The following is a 21,264-nucleotide window of genomic DNA, read 5'->3' as shown; positions in this document are numbered from 1 at the left end:
GGTTTGACTAGATGGAAATTTATTTATATATATAAACATATATGTACTCACACCTATGTAAGGAACAGTTTTTGAAAAGGAATATAATTATATTTTGGATAAAGAAAACAAATCAACTTGTATAGTTTTCTTTTTTTTTTTTCAAACGTGCATGTTGGCAATCATATTTGGTCTAAAACATTATCTTCAAATAATCTGCAATAAACATGAATCCAAGTACATTATATGGTATCTTAACAGGTGATCTGTACTATTGGGAAAGAATTAGTAAAGCAGAGGATGGGGTTTAGGGAATAAAGGTGAAGAAAAGGAGGTGATTTAAAAAAATACAACTTAGACCACACTGAGGGGAGCAAACATGCTTTTTTTCATTCAAGAGTCAAGTTTTCCCCTGTCCAGGCAGGTCTCTTGGTCTTCTACCCAACTTCAAAATTGTTTCCATCTCTGAGGCTCTATGCAAACTCATGTAAACATGGATGTTCTGAACATTCTGCCTCTCTTCAGTTGAACTGGTTTCATAAAAAATTGTTGGTAAACTCCCCCAAATTAAGTAACATTTTATGCAGCAAATTTTGATAATTTTCTGTTTCCTGAATAGCTAATCTCCAAATTTTTTTCCATTTTTCAACACAGTGTCAGTGACCTAATTATATTATGTAAAAATATTATATATGCATTGCTATTCTAATATATTATGACATTTAACAAATATATACAAAATATAAATTAAATGACAGTGAGATAAAAATAAATGGAAATGGAAATACTAACATTTTCTTCCCCAGGGGATGAGGACACTCATCTTTATGGCCACTGGACTAATGGATTCTGAATGTACACACATGTTTATACGAGTTAACTATCATAATAAAGTAATTTCTTTTACATATAGTTTCAATCAAAGTTCTCAGAATACCACAAGGGGCCAAGAATACAATTATATGTGAATAACTCTCTTCATATGCATATATAAAATTGTGTGAGCTCAATTAAGTAATCACCTTTAGTTCTTTTGTTATTCCGTCAATTCATCTACTAGTAAGTAATCCAAACTCTACAATAGATATCTTTTTTTCAGGGTTTAAATCTCAAGTCATAATAAAGGTGGAGCAATGGCCTAGAAGAATGAATAAAATGTCACATGGATATCATCATATATATGCATTTGTAAAGAAAATTAATGAAAACAATCAGAAGACTTACAGTTTGCTGAAACAGAAAGTGTACTCACTCAGAGATGAATATACATATCACCTAGAAAAAATACTTTCTCAGCTTCTGATGACGTCTAAAGAAGGGGACTCCAAGACTTTCATCTCCAGCCTACTGTGGACTCCTTTTCACTTTGCTCCTCAACTTCCCTCCATAAAATCTCTTCCCTAGGTTATAAACACACCTTGGGCTTCTGGTTCAGACAAGATGGCCTTGATCTCTTTGTGCCCACTCCTCTCTCTGTTCTGGAAATAAAAAGAGACCACTAAAGGAGACCTTGTATATTTGGCAAGAAGAAGGTGAACTAGATTAGGGCCTGAAGAATGGAAGAGCAACACAGCAGCACCTAAGAGAGGACAAGCCAGGCCCAGCATTCCTGACCTCCAGCCTAGTGTCAGAAGGCAGCCTGAGTAGGGCTGTTCCTCCCAAGGAATACATGTGAAGGAACACCAGATGATGGTTTAGTTGCTAAGCTGTGCCTGACTCTGTGTGACCCCATGGACTGTAGCCCACCAGGTTCCTCTGTCCATAGAATTCTCCAGGCAAGAATACGGATTCCCATGTCCTCCTCCAGGGGATGTTCCCAACTCTTCACAAGGCAAGTGGATTCCTTACCATCTGAGCCACCAGGAAAGCCCAAGAAACTAAATAATCACATGGATATTTGGATAATAAAAGGATAAAAGCATATGCTAATGTGAGATAAAGTAGATTTTAGATTAAAGAAAATTTCGAAAGACAAAGGAATACAAGGACATTACATAAGGAAAAAAGAGTAGAATCCCTGGTTCAGGAAGATCCCCTGGAGGAGGGCATGACAACCCACCTTAACATTCTTCCCTGGAGAATCCCCATGGACAGAGGAGCCTGGCAGGCTATATAGTCCATGGGGTCACAAGGAGTTTGACATGATTGAAGTCACACATATAAGAGAGTAAAACTTAAAATTCCTCACCAAAAAGATCTTGAAAGGTAAATATGTGAGGTGATATTAATAGATATGTTAATTAAATCAATGAGGGAATCCATTAGTAATGTATACCTATTTAAATTGTCATGTATACTTTAAATATCTTGCCATTTTATCTGAAAATACATTTTAAAAAAACTGAAAAAAGAAAATAAGCAAGAATTTCAATGCTTTTTATATAATTTTGTAGGTATTTCAGATATTACACTTGGTATGTAAAAGTTTTTTTTTTTTTTAATTCCAGATAATAACCAGTGGGATTCACTGGACATTTAGAAAAGGAAGAAACCTTGGAAATTATCTAGACAATCCTCCCATATTAAGGATATATAAGTAAACCCAGAATGATTATGTCACTTATCTAAACTTATAAAACTCAATGCAAAAGTAGCAATAGAAACCAGGTTTCCTAGGTTTAAGTGAATCTTTACTGAATTACCTGGTAAATGGAAATATCTCCTATGCTCTGCAAAACTTGATTCTTATCTCTTTCACAGAGGTGATCATATTCCACCTTGTATTCATTGTCCAGTTAGCATAAGTTTTACCAAGTCAATTAAATTCTGTAAAGGCTCAATCCTAGCATGTGTGTTCTTCTCACTCTATATTCTCACATATGGCTAGAGCTCTTTATAAGTGCCTTCTTCCCCCTGAAACACCCTCCCTCTCTTACATGATTACCTCCTCGACATCTTTCGGCTCTCAGTAAAAACCACTTCCATACAACAGTCTTTCCTGACTCCGACACAGCTCAGGTCTCCTTTTATGTGGACTTAGGGCATTCTGTGCTTTTCCCTCTCGACACGTGTCCCAATTGTGGTACAGCATTTAACTTTGAAATTTACCTCATTTCTGTTTTTCTATTAAAATTTAAGTCCTAATTTACAAAGGTCTTTTATTCCACATACACTAGCCCTCACAGTTTCATGTCCTAAGATACTGTGATAATCGAGTCACTGACTAAAAGGCTGAATAGGACAGAACTAGAGACAATGCTCTGAACCTGCTGCTTGAGTCTACTTTTTACCATAGGATTCTCAGCTTCACTAGAGGAGTTCAGTTTCTTAGCTGTACTTTCTGATCATGACAGATGAAAATACTTTAAGGAGAGTCTACAAATCAAATATTCTTACATTGTACACAAACACCTACTCTCTCTTCAAAGGTAACAAAAGAAATCCACCTCCTTGATGAATTGTTACCTACTTTTCCCTGATGAAAGTATCATCTTCCTCCTTATGGCTTCCTAATTTCATTCTTTCCATTTTTATCTCACTGACCACATTCTGTCTTATAGTTAATTATCTGAACAACACCAATCCCCACTGCTTTAATTCAGTTCTCTTGGGTTTACAAAGGCTGCACCAACTACCCTGAACTTACTATTTACTGAGTATCAACCATGGCAGAAACTGGTATTTTTCACAGACCAGCTTATTTGTTCCTTTTGAGGTAAATATTACAATTAAAAGCAAATACTCAGACTCTGGTATTTTGAAAAAACTGACAACTGGACAAAATCTTAACCGCTATTCCAGATGGAAGTTCTTTTTGTGTTATTTATTTATTTATTTATTTTTTTCAGAAAGAACTTGCATTCTAGATAGCTTTCAGGTGAATGGAAATGGGACTGATATGTTAACTGGAAAAAAACCACTGTTGCAAGAAACAAAAGTAGACAAATCACGCATCTTCTGTATACGTCAAGACTCATTTTATTAGAAACTGTGGGCTCAGACAGTAAAGAGTCCGCCTGCAGTACAGGAGACCTGGATTCCATCCCTAGTCAGGAAGATCACTGGAAGAGGGCATGTCAAACAACTCTAGTATTCTTGCCTAGAGAATTCCCATGGACAGAGGAGCCTGGTGGGCTGCGGGGTCATCAGACCATGGAGTCATAAAGTGTTAGACTCAAATGAGCAACTGTGCATAGCAAAATTCCTCAAGGTGACATACTGATATTTAGAAACAGTTTTCTCTCAGTATTGTGCTTAACTACAACTCCTGCTTTTCAATGAAAGACCAAAGATAAAAATAGTATTCCCTAACAATCAAGTAATTATTTCTATCAAGGAATTTTTCCTAAAGCTAAGCTAGAAAAATACACTGTGAGATAGAGCAGATAATTAGAAGTAGAAGAGATCCAAACACGGATGCTGCACGACCAATTGATAATTTTCTTTTCAGGAAAAAAAGTAAAACTTCACTTTGAGATCATGTTTTATACAGAGATTTGCATAATCTAGGAAATGTAAAGGATTTTCTACTCTAATTTCCTTGTTTAGTTGAGAAAACCAAGGCCTAGAGAAGTGAAGATAAGTTTACTAAGTCAAAGAGCAGTTATGTTGGGATTCTGATGAGAGCCCAGCGACAGGCCTTAGGGTTCAGTTGCTTCATCTTTGGGCTGACATGCTGGAGATTGGGTTACCAGTAATAGTGCAGTCTTTAGGCTGAATTGCTTTTAGTTTGGGAAACCTCTATCTTTGCTCTTAACACCCTCAACTAATTGCATAAAATCCACCATCTATTGGTTTAAATGTTAATTACATCTAAGAAAATATCTTCCCAGGTAAGCATGTCACAGAACTACAATTTGAAAGAAATGTACAATTCTATGGTTTATGTTACCACGTGCCACTGGAATATCTATGCTACCTGTTCCACATTCATGACCTAGGAAGGGAAAACAAGATTGACAATTTTCTTTTTTCCCAGTTAATCATGTCCAGAGTTTTAGTGCATGCAGGCTGCTATTACAAAATGCCAGAGGCTGGGTAGTTTATAAACCATGTTATTTATCACAGTTCTGGAGGCTAGAAGTCCAAGATCAGGGTGCCAGCATGGTTGAGTGAGTGAGGGCCTCTTCCAGGACATATCCCTAAATAGCAGGGATGAACAAGTATTTCAGGCCTCTTTCACAAGAGTTCTAATCCCATTCATGTGGGCTCTACCTGCATGTGGGTTCTGAACTCATGAACTCATTATTTTCAAATGGTCCCACCATCTAAAATCGTGGCTTTGGTTATTAGGTTTTCAACATATGAATTTTGAGAGAACACAAGCATTTAGACCATGACACCCAATGAGGAGACTGACTTGTCTAATGTAACCCAAAGCCTTATCCATACTGAAAGCTCTCTGGTGCTGATAGGAAGCCAAGGACTAAGGAATTATAGATTTCTCCTGGTATATACCCAGGGGATTTCAGAGTTTTGAAAGATACAGATAAAAAACTGTCTTATTTGGGGGGGGGAAATTGTCTATTCTTTAAAAAACAGCATGCATTTTGTACACCGTATTCGAATATATAAAACTCGATTACCTATCCATACACCAAAACACATTACAGAAATACAAACAATCCCATTTACAATTGCATCAAAAAAATAAAATACTTATAAATAAACTTAAACAAAGTGTTGAAAGATCTATGAATGAAAACATTCAAGACACTCATGAAAGAAATATTTAAAAGACACAAGAGGGACATATTTCATATTTATTGATTGGAAGAATTAATATTTTAATACATCCATACTACCTACAGCTATCTTCATATTCACTGCAGTCTCTCTCGAAATTCCAAGGCATTTTTCACAAAACAGAAAAAAAAAAATTCTACAAAATGTATAAAACTGTTGTTGTTGTTCAGTTGCCAGGTCCTGTCTGACTCTCTGTGACTTCACAGACTCAGATCCCCAGACTTCCCTGTCCCTTACCATCTCCTAGAATTTGCCCAAGTTCGTGCCCATTGAATTGGTGATGCCATCCAACCATCTCATCCTCTGTCACCCTCTTTTTCTTCTCCCTTCAATCTTTCCCAGCATCAGGGTCTTTTCCAATGAGTCAGCTATTCACATTAGGTGGCCAAGGTATTGGAGATTCAGCTTCAGCATCAGTCCTTCCGAAGAGTATTTGGGGTTGATTTCCTTTAAGGTTGACTGGTTTGATCTTCTTGGTGCCCAGGGACTCTCAAGAGTCTTCTACACCAGCACAGTTCGAAAACATCAGTTCTTCAGCACTCTGCCTTCTTTATTGTCTGCCCAGCTCTTACATGTGTACATGACTACTGGAAAGAGCATAGCCTTGACTATACAGACCTCTGTCGGCAAAGTGATGTCTTTGCTTTTAACACACTGTCTAGGTTTGTCAGAGCTTTCCTGCCAAGAAGCAATCGTCTTTAATTTCATGGCTGCAGTCACCATCCACAGTGATTTTAGAGCCCAGGAAGAGGAAATCTGTCACTGCTTCCACCTTTTCCCCTTCTATTTGCATGTAAGTGATGGGGCCAGATGCCATGATCTTAGCTTTTTTGATATTGAGTTTCAAGCCAGCTTTTTCACTCTCCTCTTTCACCCTCATCAGAGGCTTTTTAGTTCCTCTTCACTTTCTGCCATTAGAGTGGTATCATTCACATATCTGAGGTTGTTAATATTTCTCCCAGTAATCTTGATTCCAGCCTTTAGGACTCATCCAGTCCAATATTTCGCATGACATGCTCTGCATATAAGTTAAATCAGCAGGGTGACAGTATTCAGCCTTGACGGACTCCTTCACTCATTTTGAATCAGTTTATTGTTCCTTGTCTGCCTCTAACTGTTACTTTTTGAACTGCATACAGGTTTCTCAGAAGTCAGGTAAGGTTCAACTGGTATTCCCATCTCCTTAAGAATTTTCCACTTTGTTGTGATTCCACATAGTCTGGTGAGGTCAATGAAGCAGATGTTTTTCTGGAATTCCCTTGGCATTACTATGTTACAGCAAATGTTGCCAATTTGATCTCTGGTTCCTCTGCCTTTTCTAAACCCACCTTGAACATCTGGGAGTTCTAGGTTCACATAATACTGAAGCCTAGCCTGGAGGATTTTGAGCATAATCTTATGAGCACTGGAGATGAGTGCACCTGTTCAGTGGCTTGGACATTCTTTAATACTGTCCTTCTTGGGAATTGGGATGAGGATTGACCTCTTCCTGTCCTCTGGCCACTGCTGGCTTTTCCAAAATTTCTGACATATTGAATGGAGCACTTTAAAGCATCATCTTTCAGGATTTTAAATAGCTTTGCTGGCATTTTATCACTTCCACAAGCTTTGTTGGCAGCAGTGCTTTTTAAGACCCACTGGAGTTAACATTCAAGAATTTCTGGTTCTGAGTGAGAAACTACACCATTGTGATTATCTGGGTCATTAAGATATTTTTTTGTATAGTTCTGTTTATTTTTTACATCTCTTCTTGGTCTGTTCTGCTGTATTAAATCACAAAACACCTAAGATAAAAGTGATCTTGAGAAAGAAGAACAAAGTTCAAGACTAGGGTTGCTGGTTTCAAATTGTATTAGAAAGCTATAGTAATCAAAACAGAATGATTTGCTTCTGGCACAAACACAGACACATAGATCAACAGAGCAGAACAGCGAAGCCGGAAAGAAAGGCACATCCGTATATTGTCGGTTAGCTTATGAAAACGGAGCCAAGAATATCCAGTGGGGAAAGGACAAGCTTTACAAAATGGCACTGGGAAAACTGGATAGTCCTGTGAAAAAATGAAACTGTGCCCATCTTTTACCATACACAAAAATCTACTAAAAAGGGATTAAAAAGTTGAACATAAGACTTAAAGCAATTAAACTCCTAGAAGAAGACATCGAGGTAATCTTCTTGCCATCAGTCTTTGCAACGAGTTTTTGGGTTTCACACCAAGAGCAAAGGCAACAAATGCAAAAACGGACTAGTGGGACCACATCAAACTCCAAACAAAGGAACATCAGCAAAATCAAATGGCAATTTACAGATTGACAGCAGATATTTCCCAATCATATATTTGATAAGTGCTTAATATCCAAAAATACATGAGACATACAACCCAAGTGCAAAAACCCCAAATAATCTAAATTTTTAATGGAGCATAAGAAAAGTAAGAGTTTCAATAAATCTGAAGATTAGACTGTAGATGAGAGACACAGCAAGGTTTTCCTTCTAGATCAACAAAAGCCTGTGCTTTCCTGACATTACTTTCTTTCATCTCCACTTACTTGTTTGACAATTACAGTTCACAGTGTACAATCTTCTATCAATAGGAATCACCCCATAGTGAGCTATAAAGTATACTAAGAACAGCCCCACTGGAAAAAATACTAATATTTGCATACTTACTAATGAGGTATATCAAAAGGAAGGTAATTTCCAGAGTTTACCAATCTATTGTTTTCTACATTTCATTTCAAAATTGAGCCACCTAGTAAGGAAAATGAGTTAAGGGACCCCAATAATATATAGATAGAAAATAAGTTTTAAATGGGAGCATTAATGCATTATAGTTTGGGGGCAATTTATTATTGTTGTTGTAAGTGTATTCCTTTTGATTTTCTACTGCATCAGGTTATAATTTATTATAAATATTGATACCAACATACAGACACCTACTGCTAAATTTATAGTGAGTATAGAAGACAGAATATATTAGGCAAGAAGTGAAAGTATGGGAAGTCAGCAATGGTAGTAAAGTAAAGGGCAGTATTGCTTTGAGAGGAAGGAAGGTTCTCAAAGTTTCTTGAAACACCAAGAACACGCCAGATGTGAGGAATTAGCTTAATTTGTAAATCAGAAACTCTACTAGAAGTTATTTAATTTCATAAAAACATTACGATGCTAAAACCCAAAATTTAGACAGAGAATAGGGTTGGGTCGGGTATATAGATAGACATTTAAAATTCTCCATTGATTAGTGCATCAGGCACTCAAGGACCACCCTCACTGAAGTCTTTCTCTATTGCTCAACCTACAGGTACCAGCATGGAGAAAGAGATAGCTCTACTCCACAGGCAGTAGAAGCCTACCTTTATGGCCTAATGGCTTTCCTTAAGAAGCATTCCATGCAGCAGATTTTCTCCATCCCATCCCATCTGGCTGACTCCCCACAGTCAACAGGAGTCCTCACCCTGGGATCATTCCTCAATCCCCATGGCTCCAGCTCCCAGCTTCCGTGGACACCAGTGGACTTACAACCTTGTCCGAGGTATGAAAGGCTGCAGCATGGCTTGTCTATGTGGTTCTTACTCTGTTCAGACTGTCACAGATTAGTTAGCTCACTCCCCAACTGCTTCAAATGCCTCCCCTGTCCCAGTAGATGGCCATGGATGCGGGGATTTCTCCCCAGTGCTTCAGCCCCTTCACCCCCAGGTGCAAGCTGTTCCACTTGCTCTCCTCCTTCTTTCCCCTTCCTCCTTGTCCCTTCTTTCCTTTGTCCTACCAAGTTCTGTATGGATCCGGATGTTCCTTTTCAGTAGTCAGAGAGTCCTGCCAGGATTCACCTGGTCTTCTGTGAGAACTGCTGCATCTTTAGATGTTCTTGATGCATCGGTGGAGAGAGGTGTATCCCACTTCCACCTACCCCTCCGTCATCTTGTCCACCCCCATTTGTGCATGGATTAGAAACGAGTTTCCTTTTCTATTAAGTAACACTGTCATCACCACACACATTTAACTTTTGCTTTTTGAGGAGAACACAGGTAAGTTCCACTCCCTTCATTTGAGTCAGTCATTCAGCCGTGTCCAACTCTTTGAGACCCCATGGACTGCAGCACACCAGGCTTCCCTGTACATCCTTGACTCCCAGAGCTTACTCAAACTCATGTCCATCTAGTTGGTGATGCTGCTCAATGATGTCCACTCTCTCAGACAATTGCAAAAATACAACACTATCTTATAGTTACATTAACCATGCTATATATTAGAGCCCTGTTCAGTTCAGTTGCTCATTCATGTCCCTCTCTTTGTGACCCCATGGACTGCAGCAACACAGGCTTCCCTATCCATAACCAATTCCCAGAGCTTGCTCAAATACATAATTTGATCCCATGATTATATCATGAAGCTCAAAGTTATATCTTCAGATCTTATTAATTTTTTATATATGAAAGTGTGTAACCTTTAAAAATCTCTCCCTATTTCCCCTACCCTCCAGTCTTTGGCAATCATTTTTTCTACTCTGAGTTCCATCTTTTTTTTTTTTTTTTTTGAGATTCCTTATAATTGAGATCATACGGAATTTGTCTTTCTCTGACTTAGTTCACTTAGTGTAATGCCCTCCAGTTATACCTATGTGGCCACAAATGGAAGGATTTCTTTCTTTTTCTAATGGCTAAATAATATTTACCTATATATGTCACATCACATTGTTTTAATCCATTTACCTGTCAAAAGATACTCAGGTTGTGCCTATACCAAGGCTACTGTGAATAATGCTTCAGTAAACATGGGAATACAGATCTCTCTTTGAGACAATGATTTCATTTCCTTTGACTATATATCCAGAAGTGGGATAATGCATCACATAACAGTTCTCTTCTAAGTTTCTTGAGGAACCTCCACAGTATGTTTCCATGGGAGACCAGTGTACATCCCTACCAACAGTGCATAACCACTCCTTTTTCTCCACATCCTCAATAACATTTGTCATTTCTTACCTTTTGGTACTAGCCATTCAAACAGGTATGAGGTGATACCTGTTGTGCTTTTGATCTGCATTTCCTTTGCTTATTAGTGATGCTGAGCATCTTGTCATATACCTCTTGATCATCTATATGTCTTATCTGTGGGAAAATGTCTATTCTTTAAAGATGGAGCATACATCATGTTTACTATATTCCAATATACGAAACTCAGTTGTCGACGTGTATATCAACAACAAACTATCAGAAAGTGGAATAAAGAAAACAATCCATTTACTATTGCATCACAAAAAGATAAAACAATAAGAAATAAACTCAAAAAAGGTGTCGAAAGATTTTATCAAAACCTTTAAGACATTGGTAAGAGAAATTTAAAAACAGTGAAAGATATGTAAAGTTAGGTGGTCCATCCAATGTGATTCTTGAGGGAGGATTTGCATTACTATAAACTTCCCTCTTAGAACTGCTGTTGTTGCATCCTCTAGGTTTTAGATCATCATATTTTCAGTGTTCTTTGTTTCTAGGAATGTTCTGATTTCCCTTAGTTCTTCAGTAACCTGTTCATGATTAAGAAATGTGTTGCTTAATCTCCATGTATTTGTGTTCTTTAAAGTTTTTTTCCCCATATAATTGATATCATCTCTAGTGTGGTCAGAGAAAATGCATGATATAATTTCAGTTTCCTTAAATTTACTGAGGTTTGATTTGTGAGGAAAATGTTCCATGTGTACTTGAGAAGAAAGTGTACTCTTCTGCATTTGGATAGAATGTGCTGAAGATATCAATTAGGTCTGTTTGCTCTAATATTTCCTTTTAGGCTTATGTTTCCTTATTAATTTTCTGTTTTGATGATATATTTCAAAATTGAAACACCTAGTAAGGAAAAATGAGTAGGAGACCTCAACAATACATGGATAGAAAGTCATTTAAAACTGGGAGCATTACTTAATTATAATTTGGGGGAATGCATTATTACTAATACTACTGTAATTTTCTTCCCTTTAATTCTCTGCTATACTAGGTTGATATTGATTTAAAATAGTAATACCAACATAGAGGCACATAGTACTCAAGTTACAGTAGATTGAGAAAGACAAAGCTTATGAGGCAGGAAGTGAAATCACAGAAAGTTAGCAATGGTATCAAAACAAGGGGAGTATTACCTAGAAAGAAAGAAGAGTTCTCTAATTGTTTGGAGACAACACGAACAAGCCAGATGAGAGCCAACCAGCTTAAGCTGTATACCAGAAACCGCACCGGAAGGAAAATGAAGTTCATGAAAATATGCTGATGCTAAACGCCAAAATCCAGACAGTAAGAGAATAGGGTAGGGTTTATGTAGATGCTGAAAACTACTCAGAGAGATAGACATGGAAGCAAATTCACTAATGAGCATCAGAAAGATCAAAGCATAAAAGGGTCTGAAAATAAATCGTAAAGGGACTTGGTAGACTGATCAAAAGAATAAGAGAATCAAATTAGAAAACCAAAATATAAAGACTTGTGCATGTGATAGACCCAGAGAATGCTCAGCAGAGAAAATTTCGGCCTTAGTGACCAGCGAACAGAAGCCTCCAGCATCAGGAACAAAATCCCTGGGCAGGACTCACGACTGTGTGCTTCTGGGAACAGCCTCAGTTTCAAAGTTTGGGCACCGTACCACCGAAAAGTGAATGCAGACAAGGATTATAGCTTGCTATGACACTGAATCAAGACAATAGTGTTTGTGAGTTTACTTTTCTCTCAACTATAAAGTTAATGAATCACTAACCAATGATAATTGACACCATCAGTTTCCAGTCAGATCCTCTTTAGTCATACAGTGGATATCTGAACCTGTTATATGATCCCCAGTAACAGTTTTAATAATTAAATTTATAGATGTTAGTTGAAGGAAAATTGCTTTACAATACTGTACTGCTTTTGGCCAAACAATAGCATGAATCAGCCATAGGTATACCTATGTCCCCTTGCCCTTGAACCTCCTTCCCACCTTCCTTCCCATCCCAACCCTTGAAGTTGGTACAAAAAAACATGGAATGCTTCACAAATTTGTGTTTCATCCTTGGGCAGGGGCCATGCTAATCTTCTCATTATTATTCCAATTTTTTCATATATGTGCTACCAAAGCAATGACATATCTAACATTTTAACAGAAAAGGAAATCATATAGTTAGTCATCTACCAATAAATGATCAATTACATTAGGAATTAGGGTATTCTGCTATATTTACTACCCCTTATAGAATTGAATTTTATAAGTTCCAAAATTCCATGTAGGAATTAAGCATATATTTATGCATAACACATGTAACATGCACAGAAATATATGCACACAAATACATCTGTGTTCATACAACCTATTATCCTCCTTGCCTGTCACAATAAGCTCTTTAGTTGATGAGAGAGACAGTCCCAAATTTCTCCAACTTTTATGTCTCCTTTTTGAGAACCACTTCTTTTATTTTCATCACATAATTTTAAATGACCAGTTTATTCTTAGATACCATGCCCCTTTAAACTAACAAAGAGTAGAGAAACCTAGTAAATGCTGATATCTTATCCTTAATTAAATTACTACTCTTCTGGTAAATTGGAAAAAGAATCATGTTCAGATCTCATTCAAGAGGATAAAATCTCTATTTTATCATTTCTCTTGTCCAAACTCAATTCTTGCTCACTTGAGTCTTAAATTATATTACTTACAAAGGACGCACAGGAAAAGTAATATTAAAATCACGCTTGCAAGAGTCTATGATTTTATGCTTCTGTTGGCCAAAGGTAGGGCCAGGAATAATTTCTGAAATATTACAATACATCGTGGAAGCATGAAGGTCTAGTTCTACTATCAAAGAGGAGATGTTTGGAGAAGGTTCAAAAACTAAGCCCCATGAGTTGTCAGGATGTACTCCCAACCAGACACGTAAATTTGTCCCTAAAAAGTCAAAGTCAGGAAAGGGCAGGCCTTGTTTGCAGAGCCAGTGATGTTGTCTAGGGTGCTGACCAGGTAATATTCTTGTATTACCATTTGGAGATTTATTTGCTATTTTCTCGAAGAAACAAACATAATGAGAAGATTAAGGATGCATAAAAGTAGAAGAGCTGTCAAGGTGCCTAGAAGAAAGGCTAGCCAGGAGAACCAGGCCCCCACACTGATAATTGTCAAAGACTATAACAGTGAGTGTTTTATAGACAGAGCAGAACAGTGGATAAAACCAATGTTCTAAGGCCACTGCTGTTTTGCAGTCAAAGACAAAATATTTTTCTCTTTAAGCAGAGTCATCACAGCTCCCAATGTGGTCCTGGTTACACACATGCAGACCGAGAGCCACAGGCATGTGTGATGTGACATCAGAAGTCAACAGAGGAGTGTACTGGTGCCCACTCACCTGCATCTGCTTCTAATGGGACCTGGGGAAAATTACTTGCCCTCTCTAAGTCATTGTATCTTAATTGATATAACTTGGTGATCATAGTGAAGATTAAGGCTATCTCACAGGGTTCCTGTGAAACACAAATTTTAAGATGTTCTAAAGCTCTTGTGAAAGTATCAAAGACATGCATGGGGTTTTTAGGTGAGTGAGCAGATCCAAGGTACAGTATCCTTTTTCTCTTAGTATTCTCTTTTTAGTCAATAGCAGAGATCAGTCAGTCACGTGTTTACTCTTATCCCAGCGTGATGGTAAACCACACAGATCAACTGGACTTTTCTTGTCATTTCAGTGTCTAAAATGCAAGCATTAGACAATGTAGAGTGAAAAAATCATAAACTCCTAGAGGCCTCGCTGCTGAAAGTCTGCAGAGTCCCAGTATTAAACTGTCTTAAAAGAATGGCCTAAGCAATCTGGTTCAGAATTAAGTTCCAAATGTTTGCAGAGCACAGAAGTACTTCTGGGAGCAATACAAAAATGCAGGGAGTAACCTACTTCTCCAACTCTCTATCTGTACAATATCATCATCCATCTAAATTTACACAGAAAGCGCTCCTTCCCCACCCCAACTACTACAGCACCAACTCTTGCTCAGAGCAACAGGGAAAGAGAAGCCTTCCCTCCACAGGATGGATTTGATAATCTCAGGTGACTATATCATCTCAAAATGGCACATGTTTTTATTTAAACAGGGTCCTGCCTGCTCCTGCTGCTGGTCATGTCAAATCTGCTCTTGTGCCAAGGCATCTTATGCCCGTCCCTCTGTCCTGACGGGGATGACGTCTGCCGGGCCTCCCTTATAGACCTGTTTGTCCATGCCTCCGTTCTGTCCACCGGCATGTATAACCACTCCGTGAAAATGTTCACTGATTTTGTAAGTACTGTGGTGGTGGTAGTTTAGTTGTTAAGTCGTGTCTGACTTTTCTGACCCCATGGATAGTAGCCCGCCAGGCTCCTAGAAGGAACCTTCGCGTAAGTGACTGGGCTATATCATCCTTTCAATAAGAAGGCTGCATCAGCCAAACTTCAAATAACACCCTCTCTAGGTCAAAGAAGCTATCAGCTCATAAGATGTGGAAATCGAAGAAAGGTTCAGTTTTATGAAATCTCAAAGATTCCTAAGAAGTGCAATAACTTTTTCAATTTCCTTTCATTCATTTTGGTTTTTATTTTCCAAAATAAATGATTTTGTATTTGTAGGCTAGGAATGCCATAAAAGAATACAATAGACTCAGTGGAATAAACAACAGAAATTTATTTCCTCACAGTTCTGGGGTCTACAAGTCCAAGATCAGGGTACCAGCAAGGTGAGGTTCTGGTAAGAACGCTTTCTTCCCAGGCTGGCTTCTCCCTGTGTCCTCACACAGGGTGGGGTGGGGAAGAGAGACAGAGGAAAAGACACAGAGATGTACAGAGAAAAGAGAAAATTCTCTGCTGTTTTGCTTCATGAAAACACTAAACCTGTTGGATCAGTTTTCCACCCTATGACCTCATTTAACGTTAATGGGTTTCGCTGGTGGCTCAGATGGTAAAGCATCTGCCCATAATGTGAGAGACCTGGTTTCTATCCCTGGGTCTAGAAGATTCCCTGGAAGAGGGAACAGCAAGCCACTCCAGTATTCTTGCCTGAGAACTCCCATGGACAGAGGAGTCTGGTGGGCTACAGTCCATTTCAAAACACAGCACTTTGGCAGTTAGGGCTCTAACACATGAAGTTGAAGAACACAGATTCAGTCCACAATACTACCTGACATAAAACACTTTTAGGTGGGACTGGGGAAAAGGAAGCATGTTGATTTTCTGGTCCTTCAGTGTCTCTCTGAGCTTTCTTCTCCAGGCTCAGAGTAAATAGCCAATAAATGAGAACTGCTCTGCAGTGAACTGGGTGGATGGAGCATGTTAAACAAAGCTGAATCCCGGTCACAAAAACGAATACTGGTAGTTTTTTTTAATGCTACAAATTATTGTTTTAAGATTTGCAGTAAATAGGTTTTGAGCTACAATAGAAGGGTAGTTTACAATTGGAAACAATTATTCTCTTTCTGAGGAAGGTGTTTGAAAATTGTATGTTAATTCTTTTAGGTCAATCAAGGAGCACACAGTAGAGCAGACAGCTAATAAAAAGTGGCACTAAAGGTTTCTGTTAAATTCACGTAGTTCTTTTTACTCACTATTTTTGTTTCATCCTCCATTTTTGACTGTCCATTTTTTTTCCCAACTCTTCCAAGTAATCTCTTGAAATGTTCATAACTTTTGCCAAAGATTAGTTTTTCTGTCAATGTGTTAGCTAGATTTTTCTACTCTTATTCTCAGTCCATTGCTTAGTATTTCCTATAACTTTATGCCATGTTTTTCTGCAGTACCATTTTGTCCCCATAAACAACATTGTATTCTGCACCTGGAATGAACACTAAGCTTCTTGGTGTGAGGATCAGAGATAAGTCAGAGTCATAACTTATAACTCCTTATAAGGGAATATATTGGCTCTAACCCACAGTAAACAAGAGACTAAATGGTTAAATATAGGTGCATGCATACATTCTAAGTCACTTCAGTTGTGTCCAACTCTTTGCAACCCTACTGACTGTAGCCCAACAGGCTCCTCTGTCCATAGGATTGGCCAGGCAAGAATACTGGAGTATGCTGATGTACACTCTTGCAAGGGATTCACCACACCTAGGGATCAAACCTGAGTCCTCTTATATCTCCTGCACTGGCAGGAATGTTCTTTCCCACTACCATCACCTGAGAAGCACCAAATATCGGTACATATGTACTATAGTTGGTTCAAATACTAAAAAATAAACAATATATAATAATATAACAGAGAAGGGAAAAGGTTAAACTTAGAGAAGTTAGATGTAAAATCAATTTTATAGAGACAATGTATAGAAAAAGTAGGAAAATAATGACTTGCAAATTTTGGGATGCCCCCCCCCATTAAAAAATTATACATGTATCAACATGTTAATGTTGTGGTTTTAGGTTCATCTACTGAATGCCCAACAACCCTAACTAATTGTCTGATCACTTTCAGGATGAACAGTATGCCCAGGGCAAAGAGTACTTTATCAATGTCTCCGACAAGTGCCACACCAATTCCCTCCATCTCCCTGAAGATATGCAGCACATCCGACGGATGAACGTGAGTCTTTTACCTGGGTTTTTTACTGTATCAAATGAGACAGTATGTCGGTTACCAGGCTTCAGATTATTAGAGGTAATGTTAACTGTACACGCAGAAAAAGTTGGAGGCCTGTAAGCAATTGAAGAGAAATTATATTATGCAGTTGATGAAGCATGAGCGAAATCAAGGAATGACTAAAGATCTATAGTAGCAACATAAATAACAGATCTATAAATCATCCATGCAGACAAGTTTACTTCAACCAATGCATTAGACACAGGATTGCAGCTATTATACTGTACGAGAACAGGAAATGAATGGGAACCTCCATGTGTAAAATAAAAGATTGCAAAATTCATGAATATGTAAGAAACACACCCCAGTTTTGAGTACTCCCTGTTACTAGTGACTCCTACATGGGATCCTATACTGCACCACCCGAGCCATCGTGTCTTCCTTTCAAGGATCTCCTTATTCTGCTTCTATTTCCCTGACACCACCTTCATTCGTCATTCTCAATGACTCCTCTGTCACCTTTTATTCTTAATTTGTAAGTCTCCCCAACAATGGCCTATAAAACATTGTTTTGCTTCTCATGGCCGTAACGATTGCCTCTGTTCTGAGAACAACACAGTTTACATATCAAGCCTCAATCATTTATGGCAGCTCCAAATTTTCATCATTATAGTCTCTCCTTTCTGATTTCCTGCATTATCCTTCGTCCTAACATTATTTAAAATATTTTCACATGCATCCCCTCTTAAAATACTATCTTCTTTCTCTACAACCTTCTTAATGATACCAGCATTCTTTTCCTCTGTTAAGCTCATTAATAATGAGGATAATCAAGTAAAGGACAAAGATCAAAGAGGAAGAGGAGGAGGGATTTTTCAATAAGCTTAAATTTAAATTTTATTGAGAGTTACTACATAGCCATACATTTTACTCAGCATATAAACATGCTGAGGACTATATTTAATCCTATTCAGTTCTCTGTTCTTTACCACTAAAACGGTTCATGGATGTAAAGAAATCAGGCATATTAACTAGAGATCTTCAGCCCCCGGGATTTTCAGGCTCAATTCTGCTAGTAGTAGTGAACTAGGGGGGACCCTCCACTGTGAATCCCACTGATGCTGTTACTAAAGACAACACTGTGCCATTTTCTGCTCGGACACATGTCAACAAAACAGACTGTTCTGATATCAGCAGGGGGCTGGTGTTGGGATCAGCTGAGGAGAGAAGCCTGTTTAGGAATGTCTTGTCTTCTTTATTGTCTCTTTGTTGTAATGTCATAAAACAAATTACCAATCAAAAATCAATACGAATGACTCATCTGATTCATTAATACGAATGAATCACTGGGTGACAATGATGTGGGCACAGGTGGAATTCCTCTTTCCTGGGTCAGGCACTGCAGCACATACTGACTTGAGTAAATACTTAGATTCTCTCAGGCAAATATACAAACATAAAAGAACTCACTGAGTGGTGGTAGAATTTCAGAAGAAAAAAGAAAATTCTTCATGGTATAAATTAGAACTTATCAGAAATATTAGTAAAATAACATAGATATTATATGTTTTATAATATTATCTTTTAATAATTCAACAAAGTGTGAACTAATAGCTTACGTTTTATCCTTTTGCAACTTTTACTACCTTCAAAAATCTCTGCATGCACATAGGAATAACCAAGAGATTTTTAGGTCAGCTGCTCTGAGCAAAGATCACATGTTACCAAAACCACTGAATTATTATTTTAATGAGACTGTTTCTTATGCTTGCTTAGAGTAAAGGCCTTATTATGTGGATACTCATGTTACTATACTCCTGGCAAAGACCTCTGTATCAGCTAGTCACGGACCTGCGGAGTATGAAAGAAGTCTCAAATACTATCCTATCCAGCTCTAGAGAAAATGTGAAAAAACTAAAAGAACTTCAAGCACTCATAGAGAGGCCGTTCAGCCAGGTGAGCATCCTGCAGAGGGCTTTCATGCTTTGCTCATGGATGAAAGAGGTGACCTCTGTAACGTGTAAGGAGTTTGGAAATATCTCATTTTGTAAGAAAAAGATTCATGACTTCTATATTCTAGACTGCTACTACATAAAGCAGGAGCCTAGTCATTCATAGTGATAAATTCTACTGTAAAGGAATCAGAATTTCACTGCAATTTTTGACATGTGCAGCCTTCCCTGCACTGAATACAATTCCACCAAAAGCTTGCTTCTTCCTGGGCACAGGTGGTTGAAATATTTTCAAGAGTAAGAGAACTAGAGTACAGAATTTCCAAGATCAGCATTTTCTTCAAAGTATCCCATGACATCTGCTATTCAAGTTCCGCTTGTCTTCTTTCTCTGTTCTCCTCAAATCAAAGGATGAGAGTGGGAAGGAAGCAAAGAGAAAGTTAAAACTAAACTTGAGTTATGTTTCTGCTTTTTAGATTCCTAATAGTTTTCTTAGAGGCTGGCTCCAAATCCATATCTAGAGAATTTTATATTTATATGTCTTCCCCAGATCTTAATTTGATAATTAGAAGGAACAAAGATAAACAAATACTAATAAAACACATAAGAAGTCATCGTCTTTTGGATATTCAGGTTATTTTTACAGCCAGGAGGAAGATGTACATCGCTCGCATTTACTGGTTTGGACTCCGATCCCTACTGTCGAGCAATGAAGATAGGCGTCATTCTGCATTTTATAGCCTGTTCTTCTGCCTGCGCAGAGATACTCGTAAACTTGACATTTACACCAAGTTCGTGGCGTGCCGACTGATCTATAAGAAGTGTTAAATCCACATCTATACCATCCAGGTCTGAGACGGTCATAATGATCTATCCCATAGCAAGCTTATTTGAAATTTACAGCTTTTTAATGCATGCTCTGTGAAATGGGTCTCTTCTTAAAAAAATAAACACAAACTCTGTAGAGATGTCAAAATCTAAGACGGCAATTTGTCAACATTTCTTATTTTCATTTAATATAAAATAAAAAAAAAAAAATCTACCCCTACAATTGAGAGAATGAAGCTCCTACTAAAATTAGTCACAAATAGTAGAAGCTGGCATTACAAAGAAGACCATTAAAAATTACTTAAGAATCACAGCCAATTATTCTGGGTCATGTTATTAGAATCAAAGAATTAGACAATTGTTCATCATTCTGGTCATGCTACCAAGAAGACTGAATTCTCAGGATTCTTTGTGAAAGCCAGCCACGAACTGTCAGCCAACTGTTACAATCACAGTGTTACACCAGAAAATATAAATGCTTCGCACCTTTGTATAAATAGCATGAGGTTTACTGAACTATCTAAGAATTGTTAGGATGCTGTCTTAGTCCTTCTGGGTTACTATAACAAAACATCAGAGGCTTAAAAACAATGGAAATGGATTTCCACAGCGTGGTCATGCAGGGTTCTTTCTGGTCACACACTTCTTACTGTATCCTCACATGGGGGAGGGCTCGGGAGCTCTGTGGGTCTCTTATATATAAAAGCACTCAACTCATTGAGGAGGCTCCATCCTTATAATTCCATCACTTCACAAAGGCTCCGCCTGTGGATGTCATAACCATGAGAATCAGGATTTCATCATATGAAATTTCTGGGGGACACAAAGACTGAGACCATAGCAGATACAAAGGTGAACTGGCTCATCCTCTTGCAGTGGCTGTCGTCACCCACACTCCACTGCATCCTCATTTCCTGCATCACCATGCAGCCATTCCATATTCACTCTGGGTTTCACAAGTCCAGGTCAGTCAAGCGTCAGCTCCATCTCATATTCAGCCTATTCAATGTTTCCCTCTCCCCTGCTGAGGCCCAGGGAACCTACCAGGAAATGCAGATATGTCCATTTCTGCAAGGTCCCTTATCTCTCCCTCTCTGGATCTTCATTCCTTGGGCCAGGTTGGATCAGGGGAAATGGTAACAAGATGGGAAAGTTCTGACATCACTGACTTACATGGTGCTGTTGAAGCCTTTTCTTGGTCTAGACGGACTGATCTGAAATTCCCCCTGACTGACAAGTGTTTCCCTTGTGGGGTATCCTTGTGATTTTCCAGGACATTC

General features: G+C 38.2%; 1 protein-coding gene and 1 non-coding gene across 2 annotated transcripts; one reads left to right on the top strand and one right to left on the bottom strand.

Moving 5' to 3' along the window:
- Positions 1-8,964: 8,964 nt before the first annotated feature.
- On the top strand, positions 8,965-20,106 carry LOC133236608 (placental prolactin-related protein 4). The gene is made up of 5 exons (XM_061398729.1): positions 8,965-9,196; positions 14,755-14,936; positions 17,100-17,207; positions 18,981-19,160; positions 19,790-20,106. The coding sequence occupies exons 1-5, from the start codon at positions 9,142-9,144 to the stop codon at positions 19,982-19,984; spliced, it is 720 nt and encodes a 239-aa protein (XP_061254713.1). The 5' UTR covers positions 8,965-9,141; the 3' UTR covers positions 19,985-20,106.
- On the bottom strand, positions 12,660-12,765 carry LOC133237117 (U6 spliceosomal RNA). Its single transcript, XR_009733147.1, has one exon. It is a non-coding gene; the product is annotated as a U6 spliceosomal RNA (small nuclear RNA).
- Positions 20,107-21,264: the final 1,158 nt, after the last annotated feature.

Source organism: Bos javanicus, chromosome 23 (genome assembly GCF_032452875.1).
Source record: "Bos javanicus breed banteng chromosome 23, ARS-OSU_banteng_1.0, whole genome shotgun sequence".
In the NCBI taxonomy this organism is placed as follows: domain Eukaryota; kingdom Metazoa; phylum Chordata; class Mammalia; order Artiodactyla; family Bovidae; genus Bos; species Bos javanicus.
The sequence above is the reverse complement of the archived record's forward strand: the minus strand, read 5'-3'. Positions and strand labels throughout refer to the sequence as shown.